Below are 13,803 nucleotides of genomic sequence, written 5' to 3'. Positions count from 1 at the left end.
GTGCGAGTCCGGGTGAGCGTTGGGGTCGACCGGCATGTCTTGTGGGCCTTGACAAACGAGAAGAGGATGATGCTATGCGAGATCTTTGTCGACGGTTTGTTCGAAGACGGGTCTCAAGGAAATCTTGAGATTGGTGAAAACGTGGGCGCAGGCAATAGCGACACAAGCACTATTTGAGGCATGCTGGCGTCCGCTGAAGTGAGTGGAGGAGAGGTGCAAACATGATGTCATGCTTGGCTCCCAGCTGGAAGAACTCGAGTGCGTTCACGTATGGCTTCTTCTAAGCTTGAGTCCAGACACCACGAGCTCTGGTGCTACCCTGCGCCTTCGTTCTATGCGGCACAAATTTGACCAAGTACTTATGGCAAAAGCTATTGAAATGACACACAACTTCTATCAATTGAAGACACATGACTAGCGCTCTGAGCCAAAACCGTCTTTACTGCCAATGGATCGGCACGGCGAAAGGACAGCAACTTGATTATTTCCAGTAGTAATGTCTCATGCAAACCCTTCTCCTTGGGTTCCTCCCTACCCGACCCCACTTGGGGGATGTTCTGCTCGCTGCTGACGGTACGAAAGTCACACGTCTACAGCCATGCATCACTACTGCCACACAGAACTCGAGGGTCCACCCATGCGTTGCAGCGATATACTTGGCACTATCACTACATCTCTTGGAGCTACACGGTGTCACAGCCTTCATGGTATACTTAAGCATGGAGTCGACATATGTTCTTACCCTCAGTCACTCGCATGGCCTCTCAGTTAAGTGGAGACCTCTTTGAACCCAGCACCATCGCACAAGATATACAAATCGTCAGTTATGTGACAGGTGTGCAGATTATCTTCTCGTGCGTTTCTTTCAATACTGATCGGAGATGACCAAGTGGCATGCTTGACTTGGCTGGTTTACGATATGATCCTTACGATCTCCTCTGAGGTAATAGATTGCTCTCGCACTTGTCGAACTCACGAAACAATTCGACAATAGGTGACGTTGGTGCGCACGTATGGTATATATCTTATTGGAGTGACTCTCCGTGAACGTCGTACACAGAATGAAATGGAACAAGACGAAGGTCCTGTTCCTGATCTTAAGATATTATATTTTGCTTGTGCTCAGGTGAGTGTCTTTGGATATTAGAAAGCCTGTTCAGCACTCACATCAATAGTTTGATGGTAATCTGTACGTGCTTTCTATGACTGTGGTAATCAAGTCAAGACGGATGAAAAACTTCGATAGACGGAACGGGGACTCATCTACCACTACATGTTAGGTTGATTCAGTATTCTAGGAATATTGGGTACTAATATGGATCGCCATCTTACAACAGTTGTGCGGGGCAACTTCTATCGCATGAGTATCTAGCGCTCATGGTACCTTAGCTGTGCGCATTTCCGTGTCCTTCAGCTAGTGTGAGCAGGGCAGGAACTGGCTCTTTCACGTTCAAGACTCACAAGAACAATGCAGGGGCGGATTTTCCCCGTCCGCCTTGCTTGGATCGACTTTGTTATTAATGCGGGTCAATGCCATATACAAAGGCATCTGGAAAGGTCAGTAATCTACCGCAACACACTGTAGCCGCACGCTGAGAGTCGGAATGACACGATATAGTAATAGTCATCACAACAATATTCTATATATGTATGTTCTTTCTCGGTAGAATCGCTGACGGTGCTTATGAGCTCTTCTGTTAGGTTCCGTGCTGGTAGGCGCCGCGCTCTTTTCTTATTGATACATCCTCATTCGTAACCGCATAGGTGGTCCTGGCGTGGTCTGTTCTAGCCATACGCACCTATGCGGTTGAACCATCTTCGGGCATGGAGCTTCCATTGGGCGGCTGCCTTGCCTCCTCCCCCATCCCCGGTAGCTCATTCAATCGCATGTCAATCGCGGCAGCGTACGTCATGGCTCGTCATGGTTGTATAATGACGAGCTCTCGACTAATGCGTCGCTGTGCAGGGCCGTTGACGTGACTGTCTCAACTCTATACTTCTTGCTTACTTGTTGCAAGTTCGTCCAGACAAACAGCAGTATCCACGAAGGACCATTGCGACTTGGCGACTTTTGGAACATGAGGCAGTTCATGCCCACAGTGTTCGTCGTGTTTCGAGACGGATGCCTATACTACTTTGCTATCTTAGGTAAGTCGCTTCCATCAAATCGATACACACGCGATTCATGGGCACTAGCTGGACAAACGGTAAATCTCGCGGTCTACTTGGCAATGCCTGGTAAGTTGGGCGTTGCGCGCAAAGCTTAGAGTTCACAACGATACGTTCTAGGTCGCGTGTTGCCAGATGGCATGCTCTTGTGAGTTATTGCAAAATAGTCTGAACGCTGCTTCATCTAACCCATCACAAGCGTGGCGACGACCGTGTACCCGGTTGCCGTATGTCGCCGCCACCACGATCATGCGTTGCAGATTGACATGGCTGCTATCTCAGACATCGCGATTGTTCTACGACCTTCACGAAAGTATCGGGTCAACGATAAGCGGATCAGGCCGCATGGACACTGAGCTTTCTGAGTTGGCATTTCGAAAAAGGGTATTCTGTGCGCAAGACGTGTAGCTGTAGCATTGACTTAACCGATACACTATCCGACACATCGGCCGAGACTCCGTTATCTAGCGCGTAGTTCGGGGTCCAATTGGACTGTAGATTGACGCTACAGTGATATGGCCATCTGGCTAAAGCTACTCGCGCTGTTCGTCGGATGACTCGTTGCAGCCATGATATCGTTCTAGTAGCCCTTACGCAAGCGCAAAAACGATTTGCTGTACTCTCAAAACCCGATCTGATTGAACGGAAACATATGGGCATTACAATTCATTCAAAACCCGTGAAAACAGGAAGTTCCCCTGACCCAATCAGACCTGAAGATGCTTCTTCAGGAATGCAACGCTCTGATCTAATGCGCCTTCGAATGCTTTGCGCGTCTCGGGATTGCTTAGGTCCGGCCGGATCGCGAAGCCGTGCACAGTGCCAGGGTACACCACAAACTGCGCCTCGAAGTCCTTGCTGAGCCTTACCGCTGGGCGCCCATCTTGGGGGGATGCAGATGTGACCCCAGGACTGAAGCCGCCCGGATGATCCTTGTGCTGATCGACGACGAGGAATTGTTCTGCATTCTCTCTAAACCATAGTGCACGGGCATCGAGTCAGCTGAAACCTCTGTTCGAGGTGAATGCACGGACCGTGTAGCCTTGTCGAATGCATGATCGTGCTCGGCACAAACGAATGAGACAGGTTCTTCGATCTGAGAGATATCATCGAAGGAGACGTGAGAGGGGTGGCATACGACGGAAGCCTTGAGCTGAGCCACTCCGCTGCTGATAAAGTGCACGGCATGCTTTCCACCACAGCCATACCTGCATCATCCTGTCATCAGCATATCCTGGGGACAATCGCAGGGTAGAATAATACGTACCCGATCGCAGCCAGTCGGCCATGTTCATGCTTTAACACGGTCAAAAAGTCGGTTATCAGGCTGGCGTGTGCCTTGGGGTGATGGTGGAAGCCCTCTGTGCTCGCACTCAGACAATGATGGCCATCGCAGTCGTGGAAAAACGCTCACGAACCAGAAAGCTTTTCGATGAGACTATGGTGGCTCTCCGAATCGACAGCGACGACACTGTGACCATCGGGAGACACGCCATCGCCGGCGAATATATCAGGGCAGTAGACGGTCAAGCCAGTCTTCTCGGCGAGCATGTCAGATATGAGCCTTGCGTTTGGGATCTACATAAGGGCGGAGTCAGCTCAAGCACTTTGCAGTTAGTGGAATAAACACCTTAAAGCCGAACTGATCGTAAAAGACGACAACTGCTGGAGCGGGCCCCTTCTGAACGGGCGGCTGGGCAACATAGGTATCAAAAGGCCCGATGTGTGTTTGAGTGCCTCTAGGCGTTCCTTCCAGACCTCCCAGCGCAGTGCCAGTGTTTGATGGTACTAGCACGGATGCCATGGTGGGCTCCGGGGGCTTTAGCGGGAGCTGAAGCAAGAGAAAGGGTTATATAGTCGCAGCATAGATAAGCAAGCCACACTTGATCCAGGGATCGAATGGCAATTTGAGTTCCGTGTACGGTAACGCAGGAAAGACGACATCGCGCTGCGATCCTATTTTTACAGAGTTGTACTGCGGTCCAAGCCTTTTTGAGCGTTGTGACGAGATCCTGAGCCATATGGGCGCTGGCAGTACCGCCAGTCAAGCGATTTCATTGGTTCGATGCGGATCCGAACAGACCAAAACGTAATGTTGGTGGAGTGATGATTGATCAACCAGTGTCGCATACATATGGTCAGAGTGCACTGGAGTCCACAATCTCTGTTCAGTCACGGGTCTACGGATTAGATTACTGCGTCGTGGTGCTTACATATAAACTAGCTCCGAAGGGCCATCGTCTCGATCATAGTGCACAAAAGGTCTGTATTCTGGATGAGCGAGCCTCAGGCGTCATTTGAGCGCCCCGGCCACATAGGCCACGAACACACGAAGAGCGGGAACGTTAAGATCGATACGCAGGAGAGAACAGCGAGAGATATTACAGTAGGAACTATAGGTACAAGCCTTCCGGTACGCTCTCCTTCTTCTGATACAACACCTGCAAGCCCAAGCATCAGCCGAGCCTCGGCAGTAAGCAAGAACAGCACATACCCTCTCCCTTGCCGTCGTGAAATCTTGCTTGTTGACCCTCATCCGTCGTTCCCGAAGTGCGAGCAGACCAGCCTCCGTACAGACGGCCTTGATGTCCGCGCCGGAGAGATCATCCTTGGCCATGATGAATTCCTCAAGATCAACGTCTTCCGAGAGTGACATGCGTGAAGTGTGCAACCTGGAGCAACGACAAGCTCGTCAGCGTGCCTCGTGGTAAGTTACAAAGGAGTAAACGAACTTGAATATATGCCTCTTCGTCTTCACGTCTGGCAGCGGGAACTCGATCTTACGGTCTATACGCCCTGGCCGGATGAGGGCGGGGTCCAGCGACTCGATCTTGTTCGTAGCCATGATGACCTTGACGTCCCCCCGGGTGTCGAAACCGTCGAGTTGGTTAAGGAGTTCCAACATTGTCCGTTGGATTTCACGCTCTCCTCCTGACGTAGAATCATACCTTTGCAAACAATTCAATGAGCACGCGACAAATATGACGCAAACAAGAAGCAACAATGCCACTGACCGCTTCGTACCGATAGCATCGATTTCGTCAATAAACACAATGCTAGGCGCATGCTCCTCCGCGACCCTGAACAGCTCGCGCACGAGTTTCGGACCGTCTCCAAGGTATTTCTGGATCAGTTCGCTGCCGACGATGCGCAGGAAGGTTGCGGACGTCTGGTTCGCGACGGCTTTGGCAAGCAGCGTCTTGCCCGTTCCCGGTACGCCGTAGAGGATGACACCCTTCGGCGGCTTGATGCCCATCTCTTCGTACAGCTCTGGATGAGTCAATGGCAGCTCCACGGATTCCTACAGAAAGGCGAAGAGATCAGAGGTGGCCAATAGAGGAGAGATGAGGCGTCACCTTGATCTCCTGTATTTGCTGCTCCAATCCTCCAATGTCCGCGTAGCTCTCCACCGGGGCCTTGTCCAACTTCATTACGTTCACCATCGGGTCCGCGTCATCCTGCAGCACGCCGATGATGCTTTGGCTTTTGTGATGCAACAGAACCTGACAGCCGGGCTCTAGTAGGTCCTTGTCCACAAACGACATGATCGACACATAGAACTCTGGCCCGCTCGCGGTCGATATGATCGCATGGTCGTCGTCGATGATTTCCTCAAGCGTGCCCACCGCCATCGGACTTCCCCGCAGGTCGTCCACCTTCGTCCGGTCCTCCTCGTTCTTCTCCTCCCTCGTAGCGTCTGCGGGCTTCAGCCGCTCCTGGTTCACGATAAACTCCTCCTCCATTAGGAGGTAGTCCTTGATGCGCTCCTGCTTGAGCAGCTTGAGTCGGCAGCGCGTGACGGGGTACACAGGCGGTAGCTTGGACGCCGCGGCGGGCCCGCGCTTCTTCTTCTTCCCGACGCGAGTGGGAAGCGGCGGCTCCCATTTCTTCTTCTGGTCCTTGTTGTCGCCGGGTTTCTTGTTACCTTGCGGGTTCTGCCCGCCGCCGGAGGAGGGTGTCTGGCCCTATAGACATGATCGTCTCAGTAACCGTACAAATTTGAGAGGCATATCAAGTATAGCGCACCATAATTCAAAACACGTTGGGGAGGTAATGGAGGAAGGAGGTGGAGGTGAGTGTTAGCGGAAACGATCTCCAGTGCTCTCAGCCACAACGAGCAGAAGCACGAACGCGTCAGCGCGTCGCTTATTGCGCCCCTCAGGTTTCCCAGGGGTCACTTAATTGGCACAGCCACCAAGGGGTCCTCCAAGGCACCCCCAGTATTCCGTCGAGTTTAGACCGTCAACGCCCAACTCGCCCTCTACCTGGCCACGCTCAGGAAGGACCGCAATTAACCATGGCATCGAAATCATGGTCGCTCTTTGTAAACCGCTCGATGAAATACGCGCGCGAGCAAGCCTTCGGAAGTGTGCATACACCCTCCTTTACCTCCGCCATCTGCAACCTCAAGACTAACATGATTTCACGTTTCGGTAGTGGCACGCATGTCCGGCGTAGAGCCTCCCTCTCGTGCCCCCAAAACGCTGTTTACCATGAACACGCCCGAAGATATCGGTGACTACTATATCATGTCCGACAAGGACATCGGCGGCAGCTCGACCGTCAACTTCGACCTCGACAAGGACCCACAACGCGCGGAAGAGAACGGGGGGAGGTGGTCCGCCAAGTTCTGGGGTGTGTTGTCGACGAAAGTTCCAGAAGGTATGGAAGGCAAGATGCGGAGCGGATACGTTGGGTTCAGGAATAACGTACGCTTTGCGCTCACTGTCCCTCGTTCTGAGATTGAGGCAATATGATCGGCTTAGCACAGACCGACGCTCTTTGGTGATATACTGGACGACGTTCACGCACATCGATACCTTGCCCTCCGCGTCCGCGCCGCCGGCACACCGCGCTTGCGGAACTCGTACTTCGTCAACATTCAGACCGACGACTGGTTCGCGACCGATCTCTGGCAGCACAGACTATACTTCTCGCGGACAGACGGCGGATGGGAGGATGTTTTCGTGCGCGCGTCCCTAGACATCCCTGCTAAATTGACCCCTGAATGTTGAATGTCCGCACAGATACCCTTCGATAACTTCCTTCTCACTCAAGGTGGCGTTCTGCAAGAAGCCCGCGAGATGGACATGAACAAATGGAAGATCAAGTCTGTCGGAATTTCCCTGCTTGGAGGACATAGTGGCATCGATGGATCATACGAGCTCGGGATTGACTCTATACGAGCTGTAAACGAAGAAGACGTGACAGCTCCATTAGGTGTGTTCCACATGACCACCTGTCTCTTCATACACTGATGTATGTGTATGCATAGCGAAAGGACCTGCGTTAGACTAGCAAGCGTCACGACCTAAGATTCTGACTATATCTATGTAATGCAACAAAGCGCCCTGCTTGCCTTCGTGTTATGCGAAACTTAATCGAAGGTTATTCCATTTTATGTATGTCGCTGATACAGTGCGAACGCTCAAGGCGACTTTGAGTGTCGATTATGTTCTACTAAACCTTGAACGACCCCTCGATTGCGCGGCACAATGTCATAAAAATACATTATTCTTCTACATTCTCTGCACCAGATCACATATGCCCCAGAATCATCCCGATAAACTCAAGCAACGTGCTCGCCTAGGATCTCCGCCGCCGTCAACTGACAAAGTGCCCAGAACCTGTCGCCCAACGCTTCGTCCTTCGCCTGGTCCGTCTCCGTCCCGGGCTTTCCATAGGGCTCCGAATAATAGTTGCCCTACCCAACAGACAGACAAGGTCAGCCTTTCCATCTTCATCAGCGCAACGTCACGCCGAGATCCTCACCTGGAACTCCTTAAAGTTTTCTGGCGTGATGTCGGTGCTGGTCGCCGCCCACAGACATGCCTCGGCGCCCTCCTCCGCGGACTTGCCCACCTTCCGCATCACGACGTCCGCGATCTTGCCCGCGACGCCGTACGTCTCCGCCCACCCTTCCTGGAGGTCGGTGTCGACCGTGCCAGGGTGGACCGCCGTAACGAGGATGTTGTCTCGCACGGCGGGGTATCGTTTGATGATTTGACGTCCGAGGAGGATCATGCCAAGCTTCGACCGGCCGTACCTGCAGAAGACGGTTAGGGACCAACGTCGGTACCGCGCGAGCGAAAGGGATCAGCCTACAGCCGGTTGGGGTCGCGCTTCTCCTGGATCTCCTCCTTGCTCGCGAACTGCGTATCCGGCGGGGCGGCGCGATGCAGCTCCGAGGATTGATCACAGATGCGCACGGACGCCGGGGGCGCGATCGACACCGTCTTCTGCATCAGCGGCAGCAGACGCACGGTCAGAAGCCAGTGCGCGAGGTTGTTGACCTGAATCCAACGTGAGCGCAACCGTCCTTTCCAACGCAACCGCATACGCCTCAGCGTTTTTCTTCACTCACCTGGAAATGCGACTCCAGCCCGTCCTTCGTGAACCCGTGCGGCCCTTGGCCCACTCCGGCGTTGTTGATCAGGATATCCAGCCGGTCCTCCTTCGCAAGCTCTTTCGCGACCTGATCGACCTGCCTCAGGTCCCCGAAGTCAACCTGGTGGAACGTGACGGATCCGCCGGCCATCTTCGCCTCCTCGTTCATCTCGTGCTCGGCCTTCATGCCGTGCTCGGGCGTGGAGGACAAGATGTGCACCTTGGCGCCCGCCCGCGCAAGGTTGAGCGCGGCGTAGTAGCCGATGCCCGCGCTGCCGCCTGTCACGACGGCAGTGCGGCCCTTCAGAGGCGGGATTTGATCTCTGCGGAAGCGACCGCTCATGAGAGTTGCTGGGTTCGTAGTGTCGAGAGGCATAATATGGCAGATGTTGTGATTGTTCGTATGTTGCACGTCGAAGGGGGGGGGGGGTAAAAGCTGTTATATACCGTGCAGTCCAGCATGAATCGTCTATGACGTGATGTGGTGGGTCTGGGTGAACAAACACGCTGCGAAGGAGTTGAGTACTGGGCGGAACAAGGTCTCGAATATGCCATGATCATCGTAAACATCACGCCTGACGAAAGACCTGCACACCTCTAACGCGGATCCAGCGACATGATCGACTGCTATGGACTGTGCAATGCTAGTGGTACTGTGGAGGCGTGCGGCATCTCCTCAGATGGGAGGCTTTGCTAAGGAAGGGAGAACCAGCACAGCGCGCGCAGTGGTGCATCCAGCTACATGACGTCACGAAGACACGAACGACCGATGCCATGATCGGAAGTGGCGGAAGTAAATCGCCCAGGGCCTCGTTCGCATAAGGCCTCTTTGAACGAGTACCAAGGAAAACATGTATGAGTACAATTAAGGGACACCACTCGGTATCTTGGCATACTCGTGCTCACTCACATCTTCTCCCCTTATGTCCCGCACTCACCCCCTTCGTCTATACCCGTCATCGAGAAAAAAAGCACGACGTCCCTTCGAAAGCCGTATTACACCTTCGGTCCCGACCCGAGTCGGTGGTGAATTATTGAAGTTTGTCACGCGTCCTCGAGCTCGTGCCAAAAAAAGCCGTGCGGCCGTCGTGCAGACTCGGGGAGTCGGCAGTAACACTCATCGTTGCTACAGAACGACTCATCGTCATCACGCTCGATTCGAGTCGAACACCCTTTGCCACGGATCAGCCGGAACGTACGTATCGTTCGACTGACGCTCATCACGGACATATCCTCTGAGCACCGAGGAGAGGACCCTGGCCACGCCATACTTACTGCAGCCCAACGTAATCCCGAGGACCGCAAGCCTCGTGCGCTCTCCAGACTCCAGTCCCGATCTGCAAAAAACAGTCTCGTTCCTGTACATCGAACGACTTTCTTTTGTTTGCGCCCAAGAGAGGTACCCTCTTGTCCACAACGAGATCACAGACTCGCAGGAACATGATGGCGGGCGGCGGAGATGACAGGAATCGCTATAGCAAGCGCCCAGGTCGTGTGCGCGGATCACCGAGGGGATCTGCACAACTCCCAGCATCGTTCTGCGTCTACGCCGATGCCAAAAAACTATATGGTCCACGCCGGCAGGAGGAGGCGAGGTGGGGTCCGATGCTGGGGATCGTCGACGGCTTCCAGCGCTTGCGAAGGCGCGGTGTGCAGTGCGCGATTTTTATTTTTATTTTGCTGCGAGGTATGAAAACGAGTTCGCCGACACGCAAGCGGTGTATGATAATATATTGGTCGCGAACGGGATCTCGAAGTGATCCTCAGGCGCCGACGGCCGCGGTCCGCCCGTGTGCACAGATAAGCATAAGCTCAAGCCTAGAGCAATCCGCGAATGGTATGTCGTTTCTTTTTGCGTCTCTTGACTTGTGCTCCGAGTACGGAAGCCTGATGATGCGTAGGACGAGGGGCTAGGCTCTACCCCTGTGTTATACATGGCCACGCGCAGCTGAATGCCCTGATACAGCGGGCCCGCATTGGGTGCTGGGATACAACCCTGCAACTCGGCGGATGGACGTGCTATTATGACTGCGTGCGATCCCCACGGGCACGACGCGCGTGTTTGTTCTGATGATGCCCTGGATGATGGCTATCTCAGATGCGGCAGATTTCGAGGAGATAGGGAGGTGGGCCGGCGTCCTGCGCCCCAGTTGAGCGCGTGGCCGTGCAGGTCGGGTTTGATAGGTCATGATCGCGTCACGGGTTCCTCCCTTCCGATAGCCCGGAGATTTGAGCGCGTATGTTTAGAGCGTTTGCGAGGGTCGGTGCTGGCGATGGGTCGTGGAGAAGGCGAAGGCGAAGGCGAGGTGGTGGGGCGTTAACGCAGAGATCAGGCTCGAGATTGGAACGAATCTTTAGTGCCCGTGTCGTCCTTCTGCGTGTCTATCCCGTGCTCGTCGTGGGTGACGGCGGGGGTATCGGGAGTGGTCTCGGGCTCGTCGTTGGCCGAAGAAGGCGTCGTTCCCTTGAGCAGCTCGTCCAGGAGCTGGGCGGCCTCCTTCCGCGCGGCGTCCGACTCGGCGCGGACCGATCTGAGCTCGGCGTCGCGCTTGTTCGCGATCTGGGCTTCGTCGGAGATGAGAAGGAGGAGCTTCATGGAGTGGACCGTAGAGAGGAGCGAGTTGGCCGCGCGAACCTGTGGAGGACAGAAACAGCATGAGAGGAGACGTTCGCGAGTCATCTGAGACGATAGGTGCGCACCATAGACTCTGCACGGCATTGGGCTTGGAAAGATTCCTGAGCGATGCGAAATTTATCCTTGGTCCCGATCTGCCATCCGTTGCCCCTCTCAGCTCTCCAGCACGCAGAACATAGCACGAAACGCGGCCTGAAACAGACCAACGTACCGATGCGAGGCCCACGAGATCCGTCATACCGTCCACGAGCGCCTCAACGTCGGCGTCGATCTTCTTGTTCCAGTCCTCCTCGATGGCGTTGAGGTATTCGTCCGACGACTGGTCGACCAGCGCCTGGTTCTCGCGCGCGCGCTGTCCTATCAGGCGCGCTGTCGGCAGCGCAGACGGGCGCGACACGTCCGTCTGCGGGCCCGGCGGTGCATCGGCCATGGCGTGTAAGCTATGCCCTCGAGAGCAGCCGCTGGCGTCGTGATGGGTTCTGGGGTAAATGGAGCTCTGACGTGGGTTGATGGCTCGGGGCCAAGGAACTCGAAAGCTGTGGCGGACGATACACTCGGCGTGCGTTGCAATGGGTCTGGTGCCGGTTCGGATTGCGTATCAGTGTTGGAAACTGATGCCGGTCAGGAATAAACCAAGCGCTCCGTGCCGCCGGGCCCGCGCTCGCCGTGAGTCGGTGCCCTGTCTTAACTCCTCCGAGAGGCTCATATACTACATATCAAGTGCGTTTGGACGCATCGACTGCACGTCCACCACGCGCTCCGACCGTCGAGGACTTGAGCCGCCTCTCTGGTTTACGCCCTTCGCCAAAGGACCCAGCCTCAGGGCGCTAACTGGACGGCGACCGATACGCGCCGAGGCGGGCTGGTATTCCCACGGCTGCTCATCGGCACTCGGCTGGACACGCACAACACATTTGTCCGATCGAACCGGAGCGCTGCGCCCGGTCCTTTAAAATCGGAGTATCGGTCTCCTTCCGCCCCCGGATTTCCCGCCACCCCCCGACCCTCGACGCAGAAGAGTGCAACCACAGCAGAACGCGCCGACGTTGCGATCCTGCAAACACCTTGGCGATGCCCAACACCGGCGCGAACAACGGGAGCGGAAAGCCGGGCGTTGTGCGCGAGCGCGAGCAGAGCGCAAGGGCGGAGGAAACCGAGCGGAAGCGGGCTCGGGGCGCGCTCTCGTGCGCAGAGTGCCGGCGGTGAGTCGCCACGACGCCGTCCATAAAATCTCGCTGTAGATTGCTGAGGGACGTCCAGGTTGAAGCTCAAGTGCGATAAAGGTGAGCAGCGCGGTCGATCTCGGATCCGCGCCACGATCATTGATACGGAACACGTCCGAGCAGCCATCCCATGTTCGAATTGCAAGCGACGAGGATGCGAGTCCATATGTCCGAACGGCAGCCTCGTCACAGGCCACGGAACGCGGTACGTCCTAACAAAGACAGGTCGCTAGACGGCGTCCGATCTCACGGGCTAACATGCAATTATACATCTAGATTCGTCTTAGGTCCGTGCAGATCGGCATTGGTCGATTCACACCCAACTGACCTACCGCAAAACCCGTTCTGCGTCTACGCATCCGTATATGCGTCGTATGTCTTGTGTTTGTCCGATATGCATAACATCGCACTACAGCCGACACGGACCGCCTTCACCGCAAAATCTCCGAAATGTCAGAACGCATCCGTCAGCTCGAAGACGCGCTCTCCCTCTCGCATGCCACCTCGTACTCCGTCGCCTCGTCCTCAAGCGTGCCACCTCCGCGGGAACCGCACCCTCTCCTCACCGAAGATCTCCTCAAAGTAAAATCCACCATTGACCTCCACTCCGCTTCGTCTGGCACCATCCCCGGTTCGGCCGACTCCCAGCATATGTACCACCCGCATTTTCAACACCTTCAAGGCCAATCCCTATCACCGTATTCGAGGCCTCATTCCGGGGACGGTGGCGCACCCCAGGACAGTAAAGGTGCAGGAGCAATGAAGACCGAAGAAAACACTGGGGGCGCCTACGGGACCATCGCGGCGCAGGCCTACGGAATGTACGACACTAAGTCCATCTATGGTCGTTCGGCCGGCTCGGATGTATGCAAGCGCCCTTCCTCTCTCTACCCACCTATCGCTAATGAACGGTCTCCTGCTTCTCCCCATGCACAGGCCCTACTCGTACGTGTTCTTGATTCCGAAAAGATAATCCTCGTGTAAACCGACACGCGTCTAGTCCTCCCCACCACCGAAACCCAGCAAACTACTGGCTAACCCTCTCCCCGCACTCCCCCATTCCATCCTCCACCTTTCCGTCCCCTTCTTCAGCGCCCCCTCCCACTCGCCCCCGACGTCCATCGACACCTTACACGAAACTATCCGCTCTCATCTACCTCCTTATCCGACCGCCCGTGCGCTATGCGCTTCCTATCTTCGCGCGGCGTGGTGCGCCGCCCCCGTCACGCGCTCCGAGCTCGAACGGGAGATATTACCATTATTCTACCCAGAGGCGCGGACCGAAGGAACCATCTGGACGACGACGCCGGCATCGAACGGGATACCAACGCGATTCGGGCCCCATCGAACGTGAGTGCTGACTCCGCCCCCCCCCCCCCCCGCCCGCCC

At 55.3% G+C, this 13,803-nt stretch overlaps 7 protein-coding genes across 7 annotated transcripts in view; 2 read left to right on the top strand and 5 right to left on the bottom strand.

Annotated features, from left to right (window-relative positions):
* Positions 1 to 2,876: 2,876 nt before the first annotated feature.
* On the bottom strand, positions 2,877 to 3,973 carry PUNSTDRAFT_133616 (alpha/beta-hydrolase; the record flags this gene model as incomplete). The annotated part of the gene is made up of 5 exons (XM_007383049.1): positions 2,877 to 3,141; positions 3,204 to 3,377; positions 3,437 to 3,530; positions 3,588 to 3,747; positions 3,800 to 3,973. 5 exons carry the CDS (start codon positions 3,971 to 3,973, stop codon positions 2,877 to 2,879), a joined length of 867 nt encoding a protein of 288 aa, XP_007383111.1.
* Positions 3,974 to 4,444: 471 nt separating this feature from the next.
* On the bottom strand, positions 4,445 to 6,275 carry PUNSTDRAFT_86343 (26S proteasome subunit P45). Its single transcript, XM_007383048.1, has 6 exons — positions 6,196 to 6,275; positions 5,526 to 6,134; positions 5,184 to 5,470; positions 4,902 to 5,117; positions 4,664 to 4,841; positions 4,445 to 4,610 (listed from the first exon to the last, which is right to left on the bottom strand). Exons 1-6 carry the CDS (start codon positions 6,196 to 6,198, stop codon positions 4,563 to 4,565), a joined length of 1,341 nt encoding a protein of 446 aa, XP_007383110.1. The 5' UTR covers positions 6,199 to 6,275; the 3' UTR covers positions 4,445 to 4,562.
* A 149-nt stretch (positions 6,276 to 6,424) lies between these two features.
* Positions 6,425 to 7,521, top strand: PUNSTDRAFT_86340 (complex I intermediate-associated protein CIA30). Its single transcript, XM_007383047.1, has 5 exons — positions 6,425 to 6,536; positions 6,607 to 6,878; positions 6,936 to 7,136; positions 7,197 to 7,389; positions 7,445 to 7,521. Exons 1-5 carry the CDS (start codon positions 6,467 to 6,469, stop codon positions 7,465 to 7,467), a joined length of 759 nt encoding a protein of 252 aa, XP_007383109.1. The 5' UTR covers positions 6,425 to 6,466; the 3' UTR covers positions 7,468 to 7,521.
* A 114-nt stretch (positions 7,522 to 7,635) lies between these two features.
* Positions 7,636 to 8,932, bottom strand: PUNSTDRAFT_143260 (NAD(P)-binding protein; the record flags this gene model as incomplete). Its single annotated transcript, XM_007383046.1, has 4 exons — positions 7,636 to 7,873; positions 7,942 to 8,215; positions 8,275 to 8,462; positions 8,534 to 8,932. The coding sequence occupies 4 exons, from the start codon at positions 8,930 to 8,932 to the stop codon at positions 7,739 to 7,741; spliced, it is 996 nt and encodes a 331-aa protein (XP_007383108.1). The 3' UTR covers positions 7,636 to 7,738.
* A 579-nt stretch (positions 8,933 to 9,511) lies between these two features.
* PUNSTDRAFT_52023 (uncharacterized protein) lies at positions 9,512 to 10,113 on the bottom strand. The gene has a single exon (XM_007383045.1). The coding sequence runs from the start codon at positions 10,088 to 10,090 to the stop codon at positions 9,704 to 9,706; it is 387 nt and encodes a 128-aa protein (XP_007383107.1). The 5' UTR covers positions 10,091 to 10,113; the 3' UTR covers positions 9,512 to 9,703.
* A 55-nt stretch (positions 10,114 to 10,168) lies between these two features.
* PUNSTDRAFT_52022 (uncharacterized protein) lies at positions 10,169 to 11,737 on the bottom strand. Its single transcript, XM_007383044.1, has 3 exons — positions 11,403 to 11,737; positions 11,257 to 11,325; positions 10,169 to 11,191 (listed from the first exon to the last, which is right to left on the bottom strand). The coding sequence occupies exons 1-3, from the start codon at positions 11,619 to 11,621 to the stop codon at positions 10,886 to 10,888; spliced, it is 594 nt and encodes a 197-aa protein (XP_007383106.1). The 5' UTR covers positions 11,622 to 11,737; the 3' UTR covers positions 10,169 to 10,885.
* A 525-nt stretch (positions 11,738 to 12,262) lies between these two features.
* Positions 12,263 to 13,803, top strand: part of PUNSTDRAFT_125868 (uncharacterized protein) — a gene marked incomplete at both ends in the record, with an annotated part of 4,541 nt that continues 3,000 nt past the window's right edge. The window contains 5 exons of the mRNA XM_007383043.1: positions 12,263 to 12,393; positions 12,452 to 12,474; positions 12,830 to 13,278; positions 13,351 to 13,359; positions 13,415 to 13,764. Of these exons, the coding sequence (XP_007383105.1) occupies positions 12,263 to 12,393; positions 12,452 to 12,474; positions 12,830 to 13,278; positions 13,351 to 13,359; positions 13,415 to 13,764 (962 nt within the window). The remainder of the gene's footprint in view (positions 12,394 to 12,451; positions 12,475 to 12,829; positions 13,279 to 13,350; positions 13,360 to 13,414; positions 13,765 to 13,803) is intronic.

Source organism: Punctularia strigosozonata (genome assembly GCF_000264995.1).
Source record: "Punctularia strigosozonata HHB-11173 SS5 unplaced genomic scaffold PUNSTscaffold_5, whole genome shotgun sequence".
NCBI lineage: Eukaryota > Fungi > Basidiomycota > Agaricomycetes > Corticiales > Punctulariaceae > Punctularia > Punctularia strigosozonata.
Note: the sequence above shows the minus strand (reverse complement) of the source record. Positions and strands in the feature narration are given on the sequence as shown.

Excerpts from the sequence above, each read along its gene's own strand:
- PUNSTDRAFT_86343 (XM_007383048.1), bottom strand. Across the intron at positions 5,471-5,525 it reads AGCAAATACAGGAGATCAAG|GAATCCGTGGAGCTGCCATT; the intron begins GTGACGCCTCAT and ends GCCTTTCTGTAG. Across the intron at positions 5,118-5,183 it reads GATGCTATCGGTACGAAGCG|GTATGATTCTACGTCAGGAG; the intron begins GTCAGTGGCATT and ends TTGTTTGCAAAG.
- PUNSTDRAFT_86340 (XM_007383047.1), top strand. The coding sequence starts at position 6,467 with ATGGCATCGAAATCATGGTCGCTCTTTGTAAACCGCTCGATGAAATAC. Across the intron at positions 6,537-6,606 it reads GCGCGAGCAAGCCTTCGGAA|TGGCACGCATGTCCGGCGTA; the intron begins GTGTGCATACAC and ends ACGTTTCGGTAG. Across the intron at positions 7,137-7,196 it reads GCGGATGGGAGGATGTTTTC|ATACCCTTCGATAACTTCCT; the intron begins GTGCGCGCGTCC and ends ATGTCCGCACAG.
- PUNSTDRAFT_52023 (XM_007383045.1), bottom strand. The coding sequence starts at position 10,090 with ATGCTGGGAGTTGTGCAGATCCCCTCGGTGATCCGCGCACACGACCTG.
- PUNSTDRAFT_52022 (XM_007383044.1), bottom strand. The coding sequence starts at position 11,621 with ATGGCCGATGCACCGCCGGGCCCGCAGACGGACGTGTCGCGCCCGTCT. Across the intron at positions 11,326-11,402 it reads ATCTCGTGGGCCTCGCATCG|ATCGGGACCAAGGATAAATT; the intron begins GTACGTTGGTCT and ends AACGGATGGCAG. Across the intron at positions 11,192-11,256 it reads AATGCCGTGCAGAGTCTATG|GTTCGCGCGGCCAACTCGCT; the intron begins GTGCGCACCTAT and ends TGTCCTCCACAG.